Raw genomic sequence first — 21,922 nt, 5'->3', positions numbered from 1 at the left:
AAACAGGCCTTTATTCTGTTTTTTATTAAACATGGGGCTTGATATGTACTGTTTATATTAAAGTGTTTCATTAGGTATCCATCATTAATTTTTATTCCAAAGTATCTCCACACCTTAAGTCCCACAGAGGCAATAGGATGACAGAATGTATTGTTTTCAAGAGTAATTGCTGACATTTCTATATTTATTGCTAGCTAAAATCTGATGACTGGAGTTACTTGGTTCCCATGACAGAGCTTAAGCCAGGAAACCCTGCTTCTGGCCACAACTATTTTCTTGTCAATTCCCAGCAGAGATGGACTCATATCAGACTCAACATTTTCCCAGGTAATCATGACATGAACTTATCTCCAGTTCCATGGCTTCTTTACTTTATGTTGATATGTTTATAAAATATAAAATTACTTGGTAATTGATCTCTCCAGCATTTCAGGATTGTAATTTCCCCTTTTTAATGCTCCAGAAAATTCTTGTTTTAATCCACAAATCAATAGGTAGTTATTGAAAAATTATCAAGTAAATTAGGATGTGGTAGAACTAAGTTATATTAGATTAGATAGATCCTAACTAGATTTCACAAGTATGTTATATTAGCAGCTGAAGTGGTATGTATAAATGACTCATTTTATTTTTTAATAGCTTTACTGTGATTAACATGCAATTCACCCATTTGAAGTGTACAATCAGTGCTGTATAGCATATGCACAGACACATGCAATCATCACCATACCTTTAGAACATTTTTATCTCCTCAAAAAGAAGCCCCATATCCTTTAGCTATCATCCCTCATCTTCCCTATCCCGAAGCAACCACTAATTTACTTTGTCTTGATAGTTTTGACTATTTTGGACATTTCATATAAATAGGAATTATATAATACTGGTCTTTTGTGTCTGACTTCTTCCACTTAGTATAATGTTTTCAAGATTCATCCATGTTGTAAAATGTATTAACACTTCATTTCTTTTTGTGTAAGCCTAATATTCCATTGTATGGATAGACAGGTTGAGCATCTCAAATCTGAAGGCCCAAAATTTGAAATGTTCCAAAATCCAAAACTTTTTGAGTGCTGGCATGATGCTCAAAGGAAATGCTTACTGGAGTATTTCAGATTTTGGATTTGGAACACTCTACCAGTAAGTATAATGTAAATATTTAAAAAAAAACTGAAATCCAAACACTTCTGGTCTCAAGCATTGCAGATAAGGGATACTCAACCACTACCGCATTTTGTTTATCCGTTCATTAGTTGACAGACACTTTTTTCCATCTCCTGGCTATTTTGAACAATGTTGCTGTAAACATTTGTGTACAAGATTTTGTGTGGACATATGCTTTCTTTTGTTGAGTGTATGCCTAAGATTGGACTTTCTGGGTCATATGATAACTCTGTGTTTAACTGAAGAATTACTAGGCTTTTCCAAAAGTGCTGCATATTTTACATTCTTTTTTTTTTTTTTTTTTTTTTTTTTTTGAGACGGAGTCTCGCTCTGTCACCCAGGCTGGAGGGCAGTGGCGCCATCTCGGTTCACTGCAAGCTCCGCTTCCCGGGTTCACACCATTCTCCTGCCTCAGCCTCCCGAGTAGCTGGGACTACAGGTGCTGCCACCGCACCCGGCTAATTTTTTGCATTTTTAGTAGAGATGGGGATTCAGCATGTTAGCCAGGATGGTCTCGATCTCCTGACCTCATGATTGCCCGCCTTGGCCTCCCAAAGTGCTGGGATTACAGGCGTGAGTCACCGCGCCCGGCCGTATTTTACATTCTTACCAGCCACGTAAAGGAGTGCTGATTTCTCTCTATCTTTCCCAACACTCTCTTACTTTTTGTTTTATAGTCGTCCTAGCGGATGTGAGGTGGTGTCTCACTGTGGTTTTGATTTGCATTTCCCTGATGACTAATGAGGATGAGCATCTTTTCATATGCTTCCTGGCCATTCATGTATTTTATTTGGAAACATTTCTCTTCAGATCTCTATTCACTTGTCTTAAACAAATTTCAACAGGTTTTTGGGGGAACAGTTGATGTTTGGTTACATGGGTAAGTTCTTTAGTGGTGATTTCTGAGATTTTGGTGCACCCATCACCAGAGCAGTGTACACTGTAACCAATGTGTAGTATTTTATCCCTCACATCCTACCCTTCCCCACATTGTATCATGCTTATGTCTTTGCGTCCTAATAGCTTAGCTCCCACTTGTAACTGAGAACATATGATGTTTGGTTTTCCGTTCCTGAACTGTTTCATTTAGAATAATGGTCTCCAACTCCATCCAGGTTGCTGTGAATGCCATTATTTCATTCCTTTTTATGGCTGCATAGTATTCCATGGTGTATGTATATATACCACATTTTCTTTTTAAAAATATTTTCAATTATGGGTACATAGTAGGTATATATATATTTATGGGGTACATAATACATAAAACATAAACGTTTTAATACAGGCATGCAATGCATAATATTCACATCATGGAGAATGGAGTATCCATCCCCAATCCATTGTGTATATATACCACTTTTAAAATCTATTCCTCCATTAATGGGCACTTAGTTTGATTTCATATTTTGGCTGTGACATTGTAAACAGTGTCACAGTAAACTTGGAAGTGCAGATATCTCTTCAATATATTGATTTACTTTCTTTTGGATATATACACAGTAGTGAGATTGCTGGATGAATCTATTGTTGTTCTATTTTTAGTTTTCTTCAGGAGTTTTCATAGTTTTCCATAGTGAGTGTACTAATTTACATTCTCGCCAATAATGTACATGGGCTTTACTTTCTCCACATCCTCGCTAGCATCCACTATTCCCCCTCTCTTTTAAAATAAAAGCTGTATTACTCTGCTCTCACGTTGCTATAAAGACACTACCTGAGACTGGGTAACTTACAAACAAAAGAGGTTTAACTGACTCACAGTTCTACATGACTGGGGAGGCCTCAGGAAACTTACAATCATGGCAGAAAGAGAAGGGGAAGCAAGGCATGTCTTACATGGCAGCAGGATTGAGAGAGAGAGAGAGAGAGAAAGGGAGAAGTGCCACTTTTAAACATCAGATCTCATGAGAACTCCCTATCACAAGAACAGCATGGGGAAAACACCCATCATCCAATCACCTCTCACCAGGTCCCTCCCTTGACATGTGGGGATTACAATTAGAGATGAGGTTTGAGTGGGGATACAGAGCCAGACCATATCAAAAGCCACTTCAACTGAGGTGGGATGACATTTCATTGTGGTTTTGAGTTGCATTTTTCTGATGATTAGAGATGTTGAACATTTAAAAAATATACCTGTTGTCCATTTGTATATCTTCTTTTGAGAAATATCTATTCAGATCTTTTGCCTATTTATAAATTATTATTATTTTTGCTACTGAGTTGTTAGCTATTGAGTTGTCCTTATATATTCTTTCTGTTAATCCCTTCTTATGTGGATAGTTTGCAAATATACATTTTTCCCATTCTATGGGTTGTCACTTCACTTTGTTATTTCCTTTGCTATACAGCAGTCTTTTAGCTTGACGTAATCCCATTTGTCTGTTTTTCCTGTTGTTGCCTTTGAGGTCTTACATACAGATATTTGCCAAGACCAGTGTCCTAGAGCATTTCTTCAAATGTTTTCTTCTAGAATTTCCTTTTACTTTCTTTTTTTGAGACAGAGTCTCACTCTGTCACCCAGGCTGGAGTGCAGTGGCGTGATCTCGGCTCACCAGCAAGCTCTGCCTCCTGGGTTCACCCGCCATTCTCCTGCCTCAGCCTCCTGAGTAGCTGGAACTACAGGTGCCCACCACTACACCTGGCTAATTTTTTGTATTTTTAGTAGAGATGGGGTTTCACCATGTTAGCCAGGATGGTCTCGATCTCCTGACCTCGTGATCTGCCCACCTCGTCCTCCCAAAGTGCTGGGATTACAGGCATGAGCCACTGCGCCCAGCCTCTTCTAGAATTTTCATAGTTTCAGGTCTTAGATTTAAGTTTTTAATCTATTTTGACTTTATTTTGCATATGGTGAGAGATAGGGGACTAGTTTCATTCTTCTGCATGCAGTTATCTAGTTTCCCCAGCACCATTTACTGAAGAGACTGTTCCCTACTGCATGTTCTTGGTGCCGTTGTTGAAAATGAGTTGGCTGTAAATGTGTGGATTTATATCTGGGTTCTCTATTGTATGTCTATTTTTATGCCATTACTATGCTGATTTGGTTATATAGCTTCATAGTACATTTTGAAGTCAGTTAGTGTAATGCCTTCAGCTTTGTTCTTTTTGCTTTGGCTATTCAGGGTCTTTCATTTAAATTTTACTTTTTAAAAAAATATTTCTGAGAAGAATGTCATTGGTATTTTAATAGGGATTGAATTGAATCTGTAAATTTCTTTGGATAGTATTGTCATTTTAACAATATTAATTCTTTCAATCTAGGAGCATGGAACATCTTTCCATTTTTTCTGTGTCCTCTTCAATTTATTTCATCATTTTTTATAGTTTTCCTTGTATAGCTCTTTGACTTCTTAGGATAAATTGATTCCTCTGTACTTTATAGTTTTTGTAGCTATTGTATATGCAATTGCCTTCTTGTTTTATTTTGTAGATTGTTCACTGTTGGTGTGTATAAATGCTACTGATTTTTGTATGTTGAACTTGTATCCTGAAAATCTACTGAATTAGTTTATCAGTTGTAACAGTTTTTGGGTGGAGTCTTTAAGGTTTTTCTAAGATCATGTTTTCTGTGAAGAAGGCTAACTTGATTTATTTCTTTTCAATTTGGATGCCATTTATTTCTCTTGCATAATTGCTCCAGCCAGGACTTCCAATATTATGTTATTAAAAGTGGTGAAAGTGGGCCTCCTTGTCTTGTTCCAGATCTCAGAGGAAAGGCTTTTATTTTTTATCCATTCAGTATGATGTTACCTGTGGGTTTGTCATATGTGGCTTTTGTTATTTTGAGGTACTTTTTTTTCTATACCCAATTTATTGAGTTTTTAAGTTTTTATCATGAAGTGATGTTGAATTTTATCAAATGCTTTCCAGCATTTATTGAAATGATCATATGGTTTTTGTTTTTGGTTCAGTTAGTGATGTATCATGTTTATTGATTAATGTATGTTGAGCCATCCTTGCCTTCCTTGAATGAATTCCACTTGCTCATGGTGAATGATCTGTTTACTGTGTTGTTAAATTCAGTTTGCTCGTATTTTGTTGGGTACTTTTGCATCTATGTCCATCAGTTATATTAACCTGTAGTTTTCTTTTTTTGTTGTTGTCTTTGTCTGGTTTTGGTATCAGGGTAATACTGGTCTTGTAAAATGAGTTTGGAAGTGTTCCTTCTGCTTCAATTTTCTTGAAGAGTTTGAGTAACATTGGTATTAGTTATTCCTTTTATGTTTGGTAGAATTCAGCAGTGAAGCCATCAGGTCCTGGAATTTTCTTTGATGGGAGACTTTTAAAATTTCAGCTTTGATCTCATCATTCATTATTGGTTTATTAAGGTTTTCTATTTCTTCATGGTTCAATCTTGGTAGATTGTATGTGTCCAGAAATGTGTTCATTTCTTCTAGGTTTTCCAATTTGTTGGTATATAGTTGTTCATAATAGTCTCTAATTAATCTTTGTAATTCTGTGGTCACATTTCCTTTTGGCTGAGTACAGTGGACTTCATTGATGGTACGTGACAGGGTATGGCTCCCTAGGCCCCTCTCTCTTCAGGAGGTCTGGCATGGAAACTCTGTCGGGGGAGATTCTTAGTATGGTAGGAGAGTGAGTGTGGCAGGGACTCCCTAGCAGCTGAGAACCTCTCTAATCCTCTTGTGATCTTGCTGGGGTTAGTGGTCCAGGGGCTCTTACTCTTTGGAGGTCATGTGGACCATGTTGTCAAATTCATTGTCATACCAGGAAATAAGCCTGACAAAGTGGTCATTGAGGGCAATGCCAGCCCCAGCATCAAAGGTGGAAGAGTGAATGTTAAAGTCAGAGGAGACAGCCTGGCACTCACGATAGCCCAGGATGCCCTTGAGGGGGCACTCCAATGCCTGCTTCACCACCTTCACCACCTTTTTGATGGTATCATATTTGTCAGGTTTCTCCAGATGGCAAGTCAGGTCCAAAACGACAGAGAGGTGGGGATATGGAACACCATGCTAGTGAGCTTTCCATTCAGCTTGGGGATGACCTTTCCAACAGCTTTGGCAGTGCCAGTAGATGCAGAGATGCTGTTCTATAGAGCCCTGTGGCCATCCTGCCAACGTTTCCAAGAAAGGGCACCCATGGTCTTCTGGGTGGTAGTGATGGCATAGGCTGTGGTCATGAGTCCCTCCATGGTGCCAAAGTTGTCATGGATGACCTTGGCCAGAAGAGCTGAGCAGTACGTGGCATATGAGGCACTACTAAGGATCTTGAGGTTGTTTTCATACTTCTCATGATTCACACCCCACATAAACATAAGGGACATCAGCAGAGGGTACAGAGATGATGGCTCTTTTGGCTTACCCCTCTAAGTGAGCCCCAGCCTTCTCCATGGTAATGGAGATTCTAGTGGACCCAACAACATAATCAGCACCGGTGTCATTTCACTTGATTTTGCAGGGAATCTTGCTCCTGGAAGTTAATGATGGGATTTCCATTGATGACAGGCTTCCATTCTGAGCCTTGATGATGTTATGGAACTTGCCATGGGTAGAAGCATACTGGAACATGTAGACCAGGTAGTTGAGGTCATCATTGATGATGACAATATCCACTTTGCCAGAGCTAAAAGCAGTCTTGGTGATCAGGTGCTCAATACAGCCAAATTTGTTTATTCTGGCCTTCATTTTCATCTTGTTACCTCAGGGACACAGCTGGCACTGCATAAGAAAATGCAGGTGTCTGTCAAATGGAAAAGAGAAGAGAGTCAGTCTCATTTTTTATGTACCCTTTTCTATTTCTGATATTTTGGAGTCTTTTCTCTTTGTAATTAGTCTAGCTAAAGTTTCATCACTTTTGTTTCTTTTTAAAAAACCAGTTTTTTTGTTTTGTTGATTCTCTGTATTATTTTAGTCACCATTTATTTATCCTCTGATCTTTATTTTTTTTCTTCTACTAATTTTGGGTTTGGTTTATACTTGCTTTTCTAGTTTATTGAGATACATTGTTAGATTAATTCAAAGTCTTTTTACTTCTTTGGTATAGGTATTTATTGCTATAAACTTCCTTCTACTGCTTTTTTTGTATCCCATATATTTTTGTATGTTGTATTTCCATTTTCATTTGTTTCAAGCATTTTTAAAATTTCCTTCTTAATTACTGACCCATTTGTTGTTCAGGAGCATGTTGTTTAATTTACATGTGTTTATGTATTTTCCAACGTTTCTCTTATTATTGATTTCTAGTTTCATTCCATTGTGGTCAGAAAATATACTTGATATGTTTTTGTTTTTGTTTAGACTTTGTTTAGACTTGTTTTGTGGCCCAAGATATGGCCTATTCTAGAGAATGTTCCATGTGCTGATGAGAAGAATGTATATTCTGCAGCAGTTGGGTAAAATGTTCTGTAATGTCAGGTCCATTAGATCTGGTGTGTAGTTCAACTTCACTATTTCTTTGTCGATTTCCTGTCTGGACGATTTGTCCATTACTGAAAGTGAGGAGTTGAAGTCACCTACTATTATTGTATTGCAGTCTATTTATCCCTGTAGATCTATTAATGTTTGCTTTATGTAAGACTTGAAAGCTCTGGTGTTGGACATATAGATATTCATAATTGACCCATTTATCATTATACGGTGTCTTGTCTTTTTTTTTTTTTTTTAAACAGTCTTTGATTTGTAGTCTATTTTTTCTGATATAAGTGTAGCTACTCCTGCTCTTTTTTGGTCTCTGGTTGCATGAGACATCTTTTTCCATCCTTTCACTGTCAGCCTATTTGTGTCTTTATAGCTCAAGCAGGTTTCTTGTAGGCAGCATATAGTTGGGTCTTGTTTCTTAGTCCGTTAAGCAACAGTATGCCTTTGATTTGGAGCACTGAGTCCATTTAAACTCAGTATTGTCATCAGTAAGTAAGAGCTTACTGTCATTTTGTTGCTTGTTTTCTGATCTCCTCCCCTCCCTTCCCCTCCCCTCCCCTCTCCCCTCCCCTCCCCTTCCTTTCCTTTCTTTTCTTTCTGCCTTAGTGGTTAACTAATTTTCTCTGATAGTACCTTTTAACTGACTTTTATTTTTAGCAAATCTATTATAGGTTTTTGCATTGTGGTTACCATGAGGCTTATAAAAATATCTATAGATATAACAAGTTATTTTAAAGAGATGCCAACTCATCTTAGATCACAAAGAAAAAAATAGAAATAAACAAAGAAACACTAAAAATCTCTACATTTTTAACTTTATCCCTCCTCCCACATTTTGACTTTATGTTGTCTCAGTTTGCATGTTTTTATATTGCCTATCTTTTAACACCTGTTAATGATATCAACAAAAATATTATTATTTTTGATAGGTTTGTCTTTTGGACTTCATACTAGAGTTATGAGTGAATTACACACTATAATTACAGTGTTGGGGTATTCCGAGTTTGTTAATGCACTTAATTTTACTAGTGGGTTTTATAAATTTAAATATTTTCTTTTTGCACATTAGTGTTTTTTTTCAAACTGAAGAACTTTAGCATTTCATTTAATACTGGTGGTGGTGAATTCTCTCAGCTCTTGTTTATCCAGGAAAGATTTTCTCTCTCTTTCATATTTGAAAGATAGCTTTTCTGGATACAATATTCTTGGATGGCAGTCTTTTTTTCTTTCAGCACTTTAAAATGTCATCCCACTTCTTCTTGGCCTGTATGGCTACCATTGAGAAGTCTGTTGACAGATGAATTGAAACTTCTTTATGTTATTTGCTTCTTTTCTCTTGCTGCTTTTAGGATTTTTTTTTTTTTTTTTTGAGACGGAGTCTCGCTCTGTCGCCCAGGCTAGAGTGCAGTGGCGCGATCTCGGCTCACTGCAAGCTCCGCCTCCCGGGTTCATGCCATTCTCCTGCCTCAGCCTCCCGAGTAGCTGGGACTACAGGCGCCCACAACCGTGCCCGGCTAATTTTTTTTTTTGTATTTTTAGTAGAGATGGGGTTTCACCGTGGTCTCGATCTCCTGACCTTGTGATCCGCCCACCTCGGCCTCCCAAAGTGCTGGGATTACAGGCATGAGCCACCGCGCCCGGCCGAGGATTTTTTTTTATCCTTGACCTTTTTTTTTTTTTCTTGAGACAGGGTCTCACTTTGTCACCCAGGCTGGGGTCTGATGGTATAATCACAGGTCACTGCAGTTTCAACCTCCTTTGGCTCAGATGATCCTGCCACATCAGCATCCCAAGTAGCTGGGACCACTGGTGTACACCACCATGCCTGGCTAATTTTTGTATTTTTTTTTTTTTTTTTGTAGAAATAGGATTTTACCATGTTGCCCAGGCTGGTCTCAAAATCCTGGGCTCAAGCAATCCACCCATCTTGATCTCCCAAAGTGCTGGTTATAGGCATGAGTCATCATACCCAGCCTGTCCTTGACCTTTAGGATTTTTGAAATGCCTTGGAGTAGTCTTATTTGGATACAATCTGTTTGGTATTCTCTGACCTTTCTGTACCAGGATATTTATGTCTTCATCAAGTTTTGAAAAGTTTTCTATTATTTCTTTGAATAAGCTTTCTACCCCTTTCTCTTGCTCAACTCCCTCCTGAACACCAATAATTCTTAGATTTGGTCTTTTGGGGTAATTTTTTTATATATTGTAAGCAATCTTAATTCTTTTTCATTTTTTTCTCCTCTGTGTATTTTTAAATTGCCCATTTTTGAGCTCACTGATTATTTCCTCTGCTTGCTTCATTGTACTCTTAAGAGCCTCTAATGAATTTTTCGGTTCAGCAAATGCATTTTTCCATTCAAAGGTTTCTGTTTGATTTAAAAAATTCTTTAAATCTCTTCATTAAATTTCTCTGATAAACTTCTAAGTTGCTTTTGTGTGTTATCTTTGAAGTCACTGAGTTTCCTTAAAACAGCTATTTTGAATTATTGATCACAGCGTTCATATATCACTGTCTTATTACGATCAGTCACTGGTTCCTTGCTTTGTCCATTTGGGGATGTCACAGTTCTTTGCTGTTGTTTCTTATGGATGTACATCAATGCCTGTGCATTGAAGCATTAGTTATTTATTCCAGCCTTTTCTGTCTGGTTTGTTTCAGTTTTTGTTGAATATGTTTGCTTAAACGTAGGGAGTGTGCAATATGTTAGCTTCCCTGGGCCACATTGGAAGAAGAATTGTCTTGGGCCACACATAAAATACACTATGATAGCTGATGAGCCAAAAAAAAACCCGAAAAAATCTCATACTGTTTTTAGGAAAGTTTATGGATTTGTGTTGGGCCACATTCAAAGCCACCATGGGCCTCATAAGACCCACTGGCCATGTGTTGGACAAGCTTACCTTAGAGAATCTTTATAAATTTCCTGTTGATTTTATTTCCTGCTAGGTAGCTGCCTACTTTTCAGCACTAGATGGCACCTTAAGCCCAGGATTGCCTCATTTGTAGTAAACAATCAAATTACTGCCCATCAGAATAGGGGAGGTCCCAGAGAGCATATTCTAGTGGTGTGAGAAGGTTAGCTGGGTGTTTGTCCCCAGGGAACCCGTGGAACAAACCTCTTACAACATGGTGTTGCTGAACAGCAGCTCTGATTTGGTGTTCCCTCTGAGTTACAGGGTTTGCAGGGCTGGGGATGTCTCACCCTCAGTGTGACGCCTCCACCTTATGGACCATGAAACGGGTCACTGTGGCCCCAATATCCAAGTGGCCACGCCTAAGGTAGGACCCTGTCCCATGAGTCAGGGCTGGGTCAAATAAAGGAGCCCCTGCCTCTCAACCACACTCACCCAGGACTTAGCCTCAGCAACAGGCATATAGGGGCAGAATGAGAAGCCCTGATGTCCTGCCTGTCCTGGGAAGACACCCCGCAACTATGGGCTGTACTTGTTTGCAGTCTCCACTTTGCTGATCTGGGAGAGGGTGTGAAGGTGAGGTCTTGGTTCAGATACTGCAGACTCTCACTGCTCTTACTGAATTTTAGCAGATGTTCTTGAATAGATGTTGCTGAATTTTCCGTATGCCCTTAGGACCATTTCCAGAGATCTGAAGTGTTTTCCCATCCCCCAAACCCCCTACATTTCACCAACTCCACTGAGGAACAGGACAGCAAAGCTCCTCCTGCTGTCATGGCAGAAGTGGTTCTCTGGAACCTTATTTTAGGTGCGATGTTTCTCTGGTTATGATGCTTTAAAGTGAGACATGAAAATGGAAAGATCTAAACATGTTTACTAATATTAATTACTCACTGAAATCATCTGTTCTAAAAACAGTGCAAGACAATGAATGAGCAAAGCTTACAAGAGATTCAGGCCTTTTTCCCACTTGTTAATTTAACATACACTATGGAATAACTACTTTGAGCTACAGACTGAGCATTGGCCATATAATCATTTTCCTGACAATGTGTAGGTCAGAGCCAACAGAGTGTACGCTTCATGAAGAAAGGGCTGTGGGTCCAGATTGTCATTTTCGTATACCTGACACTTAGTACAGCATGGGGAACAGAGAAGCTCAATAACTATTAGTTGTTAGATTTAATTGACAGAGTCCTTGTCCTTATGAAGTGAATAACCCAGGGGGAGACAGATAAGAAAAATAACTTTGGGAGGCCAAGGTGGGTGGATTACCTGAGGTCAGGAGTTCGAGACCAGCCTGGCCAACATGGCGAAACCCCGTCTCTACTAAAAGTACAAAAATTAGCCAGGCGTGGTGGCGCATGCCTGTAATCCCAGCTACTGGGGAGACTGAAGCAGCAGAATCGCTTGAACCCGGGAGGCGGAGGTTGCAGTGAGCCGAGATCGTGCCACTGCACTCCAGCCTGGGTGACAAGAGCGAGACTCTGTCTCAAAAAGAAAAGAAAAGAAAAGAAAGAAAAGAAAACAAAAAACTGCAAAATAGTGATACATATAACAAAAGTATTTTGGTAGAGCCATAAACATTTCTATTTGACTATTTCTGATCCACCAAAATAGCAACTTTATATGTCCAACCCAGTTTGTATAGGATTCATGAGTTGAAAGAGGGTCTAAAATAGCTTCTGACTGGGAACCCTGCTTTTCTGGGTTGAATATGAAGGACCCCTAAGCACATAAAAGCTCTTTCCTAATTGGTCAGCATTGACGACCTGAAGAGGAAAGATGGGCAATGCCTGCATGCAGATTTCATGTCCCAACTCTTAGTGGCATCTTTAATTGCCCCATGAGGATTCCACCTGGGATCCAGGTGTAAAGGGAAAGGAAGCTGTGGAAAACCAAGCTGATGTCACGGGGACACATTGGGTGGGAATGGGTTAGTTTAAATGAGATGTACTCAGAGGATGAAGAGTCATTTCTGGGATTCCTTGACAGTTGTGATTAAAAGCAACTTTGGATATTAACTCTGTAAAGAAGAATCTTATTTTTAAAAATGTGAAGTAGACTTTACTTTCAACAGATGAATATCTTCTATACCATTAAAGCCAATTATAATATTTAATGAACTAGAATGGCAGTGATACTCCTCTCACAGCCTAGCTCCTGCTGAATGACTCCCTCTAGGATGTTTTCTAGGGTTTTATGGCAATGAAGTTTTTGGTTTTATTTGTTGTAAATAGCAAGACTTCCATTGTTTTACCAAAAAATTTTCAGATCACTCATTTTCATCAAATTTGTAAAATAAAAACATATAGGGCTTGTTTTAGTACAATATTTTGATTAAATTAATTTTCTATATTAAAAATGCTTGGTTTCCACCTTCTAGGAATTAATATTCGAAGAAACAAAACATTCATTCTACTAGAATCAGATGCTGTGAGTTGATTTTGGTAGCTATTTGCTGCTCTGCAGACCTAATTTCAGGCTGCTGTGGTTCTCAGTAGCAATTTGATTTTGTGAATATTATCTTTTGTATTCTCAATAACATTGCTAAGCAGCGTGGTGTTGTAAAAATAAAAACATAAGGTTCTCTTGTCTGAGTCTGTGAGAGTCAGCAATGCTCATTTCTCGCACGAAATATTATTTGGATGGTGAATTTCCCAAATGCTGCTTGACCTTGGAGTTGTTTATTTAATTAAAAAAACTTTAATGCCTACCGTGTGCCCAGACCTCTTCTAGGTAGAGACGATACAAGAACGGTACAGAGGTGAACAACACAGATAACTGGTCTGGCCTCCGAGGATTTCGCCTTCTGGGTTTGAGAGACTGATTTTAGCAGGAACTTAGAAAGATAATTTCAGGCTGTAATTAGAGCTCTGGAGTAAATAAGCAAGGGGATATGATAAAATGTAACCTGGGGAGCAGGCAGTGGCTGGATGGAGCGGGGAGGAGATAACGTCAGAGGATGGAGGGAAGGCTTTTCTGAGGCCATGCCTTTAAGGTGAGGAACATAAGTAGTCTTTTGGAGAGCTGGGAAAGTTGTTCTGGTACAAGATAATATCAAATGTAAAGGCCCTGGGGCAGTGGGCTTGTTGTATTTGAGAAACAGCAGGTTGATGTGGCCAAAACCTACCAAGAGATGACACTGGAGAAGACAGGAGGGTCCTGTAGTTGATGATACACAAGCAGCCATTTTTACAAACAATAACTAAGGCACCTTTCCTTTTCAGATGGTGGAATTGCACGACTTAGAGTATTAGGTACTGGACAAAAAGACTGGACTGCAACTGACCCCAAAGAACATGCAGACCTAGTGGCCATCGCATTTGGGGGTGTCTGTGTAGGATTTAGTAGTGCTAAGTTTGGGCACCCAAACAATATAATAGGTAAGATGATATTCTCGGAGCTGGCTTATTTAGGAAGTCTGGGTACCAGCATTAAATACCCCAATATGGTCAGAATGATTTAAAAGGAAAGGCACATCTCAAAGCATGGGAGTGGATGAGACTAATCTTCCATGTGTAGGATTTGATGCCTTTATGACATGAAATAAGTCAACATTACCAATTTCTCTACCTAATTTTGGCCTAAGTATCTGCTTTAAAAGGAAAAGTAAAATTTAACTAACGCTATGATTGTGAATTTACTGAAACATTAACTTTAATGAAAATAATTTATATAGCAATGCTCAGATGCATGAGATCTGTAATTTAATTACAGCATTGTATTTGTTCTCATAGTTAAAATCATGCAGTTTACCATTCAACAATGTTATTTTCTGTAGGAGTCGGTGGGGCAAAGTCTATGGCGGATGGTTGGGAAACGGCAAGAAGGCTGGACAGGCCACCGATATTAGAAGTAAGAAGTTAAAAATAACTATGGTGTAAAGTTTTTCTAAAAAGTATTTTTTGGAACTTTTTTCATTTAAATAAACTTTTGCATATTTTAGAAACCTCATATGCATTGTTCTAAATGCTAATTACTATGATTTACTTTTTCCAAATTTCCCACTGTTTTCATGATAATATCAGGGCAGAGACTCAGAAGGCCAAACATACCGGTCATTGCCAGCTACGCCAATGCATTTTTGGAACATTCCTCTGTTTCTTCAATAAAGAAACAAAAGGAGCTGCGATTTAATAATACAAAAGTTATGAATAAATATGTTGGGAGATCTGGGGAAGAACCACTAGTTTAGTAATGCTAAATATCTGTGTATCTCAGGATTACACCACTTATGTGAACTTGTGATGGACAGGGCGCCCTAGAGTCTATGCTGTTTAATTTGGCCAGTAACTAATTTGAGATAGAGAAACCAAGATGAAGTGAAACAAAAAATACAATGCCTTTCAATTTGCAAATCTCACTGAAAACTTGGTCAGAAAAGTGCTCTCCCCTTCTTAAATTGGATTTCATGTCACCTGATGCTTTGAGATATCAATGAACAAACTCTCCATTCTCAAAACTAAGGTTTGAATGTACATCATGTATCGGTATAGGTTTGACCAACAAAATATGTACCTTGAAAGGTCAAAACAAACTAATTAGAGAACCTATGGACTGGATTAGATAAAGATTGCTGCACGTTTAACATTTTGCAGGGATCTGTAATTGACACAGAAATTTAGAAAAACTTATCCGGGCCCCATGAACTCACAAATTGGCATGAGATATTTAAGAAATGATAGCAAAGAGGCAATTTACGTGACAGTGATCTACACATCAGGCCCCAGGAAACACTCTTCTATAGTAAGAAATAAAAGAAGCACGTCAACCTTTTTCACCTGTTGGTTTTCGGGACTGGTTTCTTGAATGACTCTAAGTTAGTTTACCATTTTCTTCTCTTCTGAATTCCAGAATGATGACAATGGCATTCTCTTGGTTCCGGGTTGTGAATGGGCAGTTTTCCGATTGGCACATCCTGGAGTAATAACGCGAATTGAAATTGACACAAAATATTTTAAAGGTAAATGCAAAGCCATAAAGAAGTACCTTATAATTGGTGTGTTTATTCTAAAGATTGAGTTCTATGGAAGTGGGACTGAGGACACTGAGCTCTTGGTGTGGCTTCGCCACTTAAGCTGTGTAATTTTGAGCATGCTACTTTAACCCTTAGAACTCTATCTATCTATCTATTATTTATTAATTTGAGATGGAGTCTTGCTGTGTCGCCCAGGCTGGAGTGCAGTGGTGCAATCTCGGCTCACTGCAACCTCCACCTCCAGGGTCTGACCGATTCTTCTGCCTCAGTCTCCTGAGTAGCTGGGATTACAAGCACTCTGCACAATACCCAGCTAATTTTTGTATTTTTAGTAGAGATGGGTTTTTGCCATGTTGGCTAGGCTGGTCTTGAACTCCTGACCTCAGGTGATTCACCCACTGTGGCCTCCCAAAGTGCTGGACTACAGGCCTGAGCCACTGCGCCCAACCCTTATTTATTTATTTTTGAGATGGAGTCTTGCTTTGTCACCCAGGTTGGAGTGCAGTGGCATGATCTTGGCTCACTGCAACCTCTGCCTCCTGGGTTCAAGCGATTCTTCCTGCCTTAGCTTCCTGAGTAGCTGAGATTACAGGTGCCCGCCACCATGCCTGGCTAATTTTTGTATTTTTAGTAGAGATGGGTTTCACCATGTTGACCAGGCTAGTCTTGAACTCCTGACCTCAGGTGATACGCCCATCTCAGCCTCCCAAAGTGGTGGGATTACAGGCATGAGATACTATGCCCAGCCAACCCTTTGAACTTTAGTAACCTCTCTATAAAATTCACATTTGGGCTGGATGACCCCCAAAGTCATACAAGATTCCATGACACTGTCCAGCTCTTTACTATAGAGGCTCTGCATCCCCCTTGGAAAGAGCCTGTGAGAAGCACAGGGATGGGAGGCACCTTTTTACAGAGAAGGGTCCTAAGCAGACTGACTGGGGAAGAGGAGTGACCATTTCTTCCCCAGGCTTCACTTTTAAGACAGTGATTTACACATTTTAAAAACTGTGCACCTCTATTTGTTAAAAAATATTTGGACAAACAACGCTGATATTCTGTATTTACTTTCTTATGAAATACATATGTGTATTATTAAGACAATTCAAAAGAAGTTGATACAATTTTATAATTGTTATGTGACATTTTATAAGTACTGGATTGAGCATTCCATGTTAGCCATTTTTGAATAAATAGTGGCAGTTTATATTCATGTTTTGGGTGAGTGGTTTTTAAATGTCTTGGGAATTATTGTGACTTTACTCAATTATTAACCATTATATCAAGTTCAAGGCCAGGCTCATCAACAGTAGTGCCTATAATTATTTCAGGAAGTCTTGGTAATTTTAACTTATTTTGGAAAGACGGCATTTTATCTATTTTTTCTTTTAACTATTATTTTAGGTTCAAGGGTAAATGTGCAGGTTTGTTATGTAGGTAAACCTGTGTCATGGGGTTTTGGTGTACAGATTATTTTGTCACCTTGGTATCAAGTATAGTACCCAATAAGTATTTTTTTCTGATCTCCCTCCTCCCACCCTCCACCTTCAATTAGGCCCCAGTGTCCATGTGCCGATGTGTTCCCATTATTTAGCTGCCACTTATGAAAACATATGGTATTTGGTTTTCTGTTCCTGTGTTAGTTTGCTAAGAATAATGGTCTCCAGCTGCATGCATCCATGTTGCTGCAAAGGACATTATCTCATTCTTTTTTATGGCTGCATAGTATTCCATGTTGTATATGTATCATGTTTTCTTTAGCCAGTCTACAATTGATGGACATTTAGGTTGATTCCATGTCTTTGCTATTGTGAACAGTGCTGCAGTGAACATACATGTACATGTCTTTATGGCAGAATGATTTATATTCCTTTGGTTATATACCAATAATGGGGTTGCTAAGTCAAATGGTAATTCTGTTTTTAGTTCTCTGAGGAATCGCCACAACATCTTCCATAATGGCCGAACTTACGCTCCCATCAGCAGTGTATACATGTTCCTTTTCTCCACCACCTTGTCAGCAACTGTTATTTTTTGATTTTTTCATAACAGCCATTCTGACTGGTGTGAGATTGTATCTCCCAGTGGTTTTGATGTGCATTTCTCTAATGATTAGTGATGTCGGCCATTTTTTCATATGCTTGTTGGCTGCATGTACGTCTTCTTTTGAGAAGCATCTGTTTATGTCCTTGGCCCACTTTTTAATGGGATTTTTTGATTGTAAATTTGTTTAAATTCCTTATAGATTCTGGATATTTGACCTTTGTCAGAAGCATAGGATGCAAATATTTTCTCCCATTCCGTAGGTTGTCTCTTTACTCTGTTGACAGTTTATTTTGCTGTGCAGAAGCTCTTTAATCAGATCCCATTTGTCTTTTTTTTTTTTTTTTTGCTTTTGTTGCAATTGCTTTTGGCATCTTCATCGTGAAATCTTTGCCAGTTCCTATGTCCAGAATGGTATTTCCTAAGTTATCTTCCAGGGTGTTTATAGTTTTGGGTTTTACATTTAAGTCTTTAATCCATCTTGATTTTTATATATGGTGTAAGGAAGGGGTCCTGTTTCAATCTTCTGCATATGGCTAGTCAGTTATCCCAGCACCATTTATTGAATTGGGAGTCATTTCCCCATTGCTTGTTTTTTTTAAGACTGCATTTTAGATCCGGTTATGTGGCCATGGTTTTTACTTTTCAATGTGGCTGACTGAGGGTCAGGTGAAATGGCAGTTCTGGATTTTCTTGTTCATACATACTTGCATTTTTTGTGGTATATTTAATCCACAGTTCTCTGCACGAATGGTTTAAAATAACTTACTTATTTTTGTGAGGGATGCTTTAGATAAAACTAGATAACAAACAGTATATCCACTTAAGCAGGCACCCAAAACTGCAACAGGTCATGAATCTACCACTGTCGATCATTCAGAATACCTCTGGTACATACAATATGATGACTGTAATGGAAATGAGGGATCATGGCGGTATCCACTTATAGCAATAATATAGTAAGTTATATCAAATACACAAAGCTTAATATACATTCGCATATGTATGTATAGCAGACAAATAGAAATAGCAGCTCTAATGTTCTCTTCCTGCGTGTCCTTTGTGTCCGTATGTACCCCAGGGGCATGTTCGCCCACCCTGGAGACCACCGTTTTGAGAGATGGGCCACAAAGGGGGCATGTGAGCCACAGCCTCCTCTTTTCCAGGGTTCTTAATTAGCAGCTCCTACTCTGTCGATCCTAAAGAGCCCCAACAGAAGTTCTCTCTTCTCAAAGAGAGTGGGACCTTCCCCCCAAGGTCCTCTAACCCCACTGAGCACACGATTCCTATGATATTCCAAAGAGAGAAGAATCTCAGGACCATATACTCTCACCTGAAGATGACTCAGAAATTCCCAAATACATGTGTGTGGCTGGTGCCCAGCGCTAGCTAACATAAAACTCAGTATTTTCTTTTGATTGTCATGTTAAGAAATATGTCATAGGAAAATATTTTCCAGCTTCATAATAATTTCAGATGAGCCACATAGCAGTCTGCAAGTAATTAAATCTGCAATTGAGGAAGCTTATCAAATACATTCAGATTTCAAAGTGAGAACGCTATACATTCAAACTGAAATGCGCCAGCCCCTTCACATATGGTGGACTGCTTCTGAGTCTTCTGAAAAAGAAATGTCTATTTCATGAGGCAATCTGAGCATCACAAACCAGTTTGTTCCTTCTCTCACATACTTCATACCTTTGCTTTTGCTCAGGAAGAGCAGGGACTTATTCTTTGCTGGGTTTTTGATCTTATTAAAAAAGCATGATGTCCTATATGCCAAACTGAATGTAAATGAGGGCAGAAAATCATGCTGTGTTTTGCTCCAACAGGCAATGCTCCTGACAGCTGTAAAGTGGATGGATGCGTCCTGACCACTCAGGAAGAAGAAGACATGATCAAGCAAAAGTGGATTCTCCCGGCCCACAAGTGGAAACCACTGCTTCCAGTGACCAAGGTTCGTGTGGCATGTTATTAGGAGCCAGCACTCAGACTATGCTATTTCCCTAAGATTCTCTTTTGTAGGATTAGGATACACTCCAAGGTTTCTGCTCAGTTTAATGGTGAAATGAATGAGGCTTAAAACCCCTATCTGAAAACTTAAATAAGAAGAAAGGCTGTATTTCTCTCCACTTTAGTATTTCCAAATTTTGTTAGAACAAAATTGTTACGTGCTCAGAATACATACATGGAAACATGTCTCTGCATTATGTTTAACTTTGTAGAAGGGGCTACTAGCACATTTAAAGCTATAATGGACCTGCAGGTGGACGCTCTGAGATATTCCACAAGTGTCTTCTTTGATTTAGAAAGAGGGTCAGGCTGGAGGTGAGAGCTGCTCCCATGTAAAGATAGGGAATAATCTCTGGGAGAGACCAAGATGATCTCTTCTTTCATTTTCTTATCAATTTGCTTATGTATAATCAACTATGAGAAACAATTGGTGGGCATTTAGGTTGCCCATCAATTGTTTATTGGGGCCTGATTATTCATGTATTATTTGGGCATCCTATCCCTACTAGCAGATTTTCATGGAAAGCCAAATTATCATCAATTAATAACTTATTTTAAAGCCCCTTCGCTTAAGTCCAAGCCAAAGGTTTGCCTGGGGCGTGGGCTCATTCGGCCACACAAGCCCTGTTAACAGACTAGGACCTCTGCATCTGCTTGCTTTTCAGCTGTCTCCCAACCAAAGTCACCTGTTCGATAGCCTGACCCTGGAGCTCCAAGATGTCATCACTCACGCCAGGCTCACCATCGTCCCCGACGGGGGAGTGAGCCGCCTTCGGCTCCGGGGCTTCCCCAGCTCCATCTGCCTCCTGAGGCCCCGGGAGAAGCCCATGATGAAGTTCTCGGTGGGCTTCAAAGCAAACCCTTAACACACACAAAGTCCCGGTGTCAGACACACAGCAGGAATTTCCCAGTCATAGTCTTCTTTTCAAGTGTTTTGAACACCTGGTGATTTAATAAAGTGGTCATCTCATAAATGGATCTCTGTATTTAATGTTGCTATGAGGCATTTGGTAGCTTACATACTGGCTATGGCTGTGAATGGTGGTCTCTAAGGAACTACTTTTTTTTTTTTAGCATTACAAGATATTGATATTGATAGTATCAATATTCTGTACCTTCGGTGTGGACTTCCAGCTATAACATGTAGCCTACTGTCTTTGAAACTTTGTCAAGCTCATCAAAACCTTTGGGAAAATATATTTCTAGAATCACTCAAGAGGACTGGCCTATCTTTACCCAGAGTAGGAACGATTCTTCCAAAGATCCCCTCTCCCTTTGAATCATTCTTAACCACAGTGAGGGTGCGTTCTGAATGGCACACGCCTGACACTGCACACCAGTGGCTATAGCGCTGCCCCTCACAAGCTCCAGTGGCTCTGCACAGCTCCTCCTCTGGTGGAAAAGCTCAAATTCTCCACTCTGGGCCAGGAGTCCTAGAAGATTTTGGGTCTGAACCGGTCAAATTCAAGATCAAAGAAACAGAGGTTCAAAAATGTGAAGCAGCTCCCAGCACCCATCCAGTGTTGATTGTCAATATGGTCCTGGTCCCTCCATAACGCCCCTCTCTACCGCTTCTACAGAGGAGGGCGGTGAGTGTAGGGGGAGGGGGCACGGTGGGCGTCCCAGGGAGCGCAGCACAATCATTCTGGCCTCCTCCTCCTCCTTTTCCTGGGCTCTGCCTTCACGCCAGTCACCTCCCCGGGCTCCGCGTTGCCCCCTCACCTGTCTCACCTGCTTGGTCTCCCCGTTACCCAATCACCTGTCCCTGCCCGGTGCCGCCCCTCACCTGCCCGGGCTCCCCGCTGCCCCCCTCCTGCCCCAGCCTCGCGCCCCTCGCCCTGGCGGCCAGGCGGTCACAATCGCCCAGGGTCGCGTCAACACGCAGCCTCCGCCCGCCTAGCAGCCCCGTCCAGTCCCCGTGCCGTCCCCGTCCCGCGCCCGCGGCTGGAGAGGACCTTCCGTCGGCGGTGCCTGGGCCTGGGCGCAGCTCTGCAGCCTCCCGGCCCCGGAGAGCGAGGAGCGGGGCGCGGCCATGGGCACCCGCGGGCCCTCCGCGCTGGTGGACACCACGCCCGCCAAGACCATCGTGGTGTACCGCAACGGGGACCCGTTCTACGTGGGCAAGAAGTTCGTGCTGTCGCGGCGCCGCGCGGCCACCTTCGAGGCGCTGCTGGAGCAGCTCACGGAGCAGGTGGACGTCCCGTTCGGCGTGCGCCGCCTCTTCACGCCCACGCGTGGGCACCGGGTGCTGGAGCTGGACGCGCTGCAGGCGGGCGGCAAGTACGTGGCGGCGGGCCGCGAGCGCTTCAAGGAGCTCGAGTAAGTGCGCCCGCGCCCCCCGCGCCCCCCGCGCCCCCCGCGCCCCCCGCGCCCCCCGCGCCCCCCGCGCCCCCCGCGCCCCCCGCGCCCTCTTGGGTCTGAGCGTGGT

General features: G+C 40.7%; 5 protein-coding genes across 18 annotated transcripts in view; 2 read left to right on the top strand and 3 right to left on the bottom strand.

Moving 5' to 3' along the window:
* The window catches only part of ALLC (allantoicase), a 43,981-nt gene extending 23,517 nt beyond the window's left edge, over positions 1-20,464 (top strand). For both annotated transcript variants that reach the window (XM_050754055.1, XM_050754056.1), the window contains exons 7-12: positions 195-327; positions 13,688-13,843; positions 14,242-14,315; positions 15,315-15,423; positions 19,314-19,438; positions 20,160-20,464. In XM_050754055.1, the coding sequence (XP_050610012.1) occupies positions 195-327; positions 13,688-13,843; positions 14,242-14,315; positions 15,315-15,423; positions 19,314-19,438; positions 20,160-20,360 (798 nt within the window). In that variant the 3' untranslated portion in view covers positions 20,361-20,464. The remainder of the gene's footprint in view (positions 1-194; positions 328-13,687; positions 13,844-14,241; positions 14,316-15,314; positions 15,424-19,313; positions 19,439-20,159) is intronic.
* ADI1 (acireductone dioxygenase 1) overlaps positions 1-21,922 on the bottom strand; it is an 847,802-nt gene that overhangs the window by 198,974 nt on the left and 626,906 nt on the right. The window lies entirely within an intron of this gene.
* The window catches only part of EIPR1 (EARP complex and GARP complex interacting protein 1), a 579,020-nt gene that overhangs the window by 493,552 nt on the left and 63,546 nt on the right, over positions 1-21,922 (bottom strand). The gene's annotated exons all lie outside the window — the stretch shown is intronic.
* Positions 1-21,922, bottom strand: part of RNASEH1 (ribonuclease H1) — a 173,270-nt gene that overhangs the window by 142,241 nt on the left and 9,107 nt on the right. The window lies entirely within an intron of this gene.
* DCDC2C (doublecortin domain containing 2C) overlaps positions 21,527-21,922 on the top strand; it is a 135,929-nt gene continuing 135,533 nt past the window's right edge. For all 3 annotated transcript variants that reach the window (XM_050754059.1, XM_050754058.1, XM_050754057.1), the window contains exon 1: positions 21,527-21,813. In XM_050754059.1, the coding sequence (XP_050610016.1) occupies positions 21,527-21,813 (287 nt within the window). The remainder of the gene's footprint in view (positions 21,814-21,922) is intronic.

Source organism: Macaca thibetana, chromosome 13 (assembly GCF_024542745.1).
Source record: "Macaca thibetana thibetana isolate TM-01 chromosome 13, ASM2454274v1, whole genome shotgun sequence".
Taxonomy (NCBI): domain Eukaryota; kingdom Metazoa; phylum Chordata; class Mammalia; order Primates; family Cercopithecidae; genus Macaca; species Macaca thibetana.
This window is presented reverse-complemented; position numbering and strand designations above follow the sequence as displayed.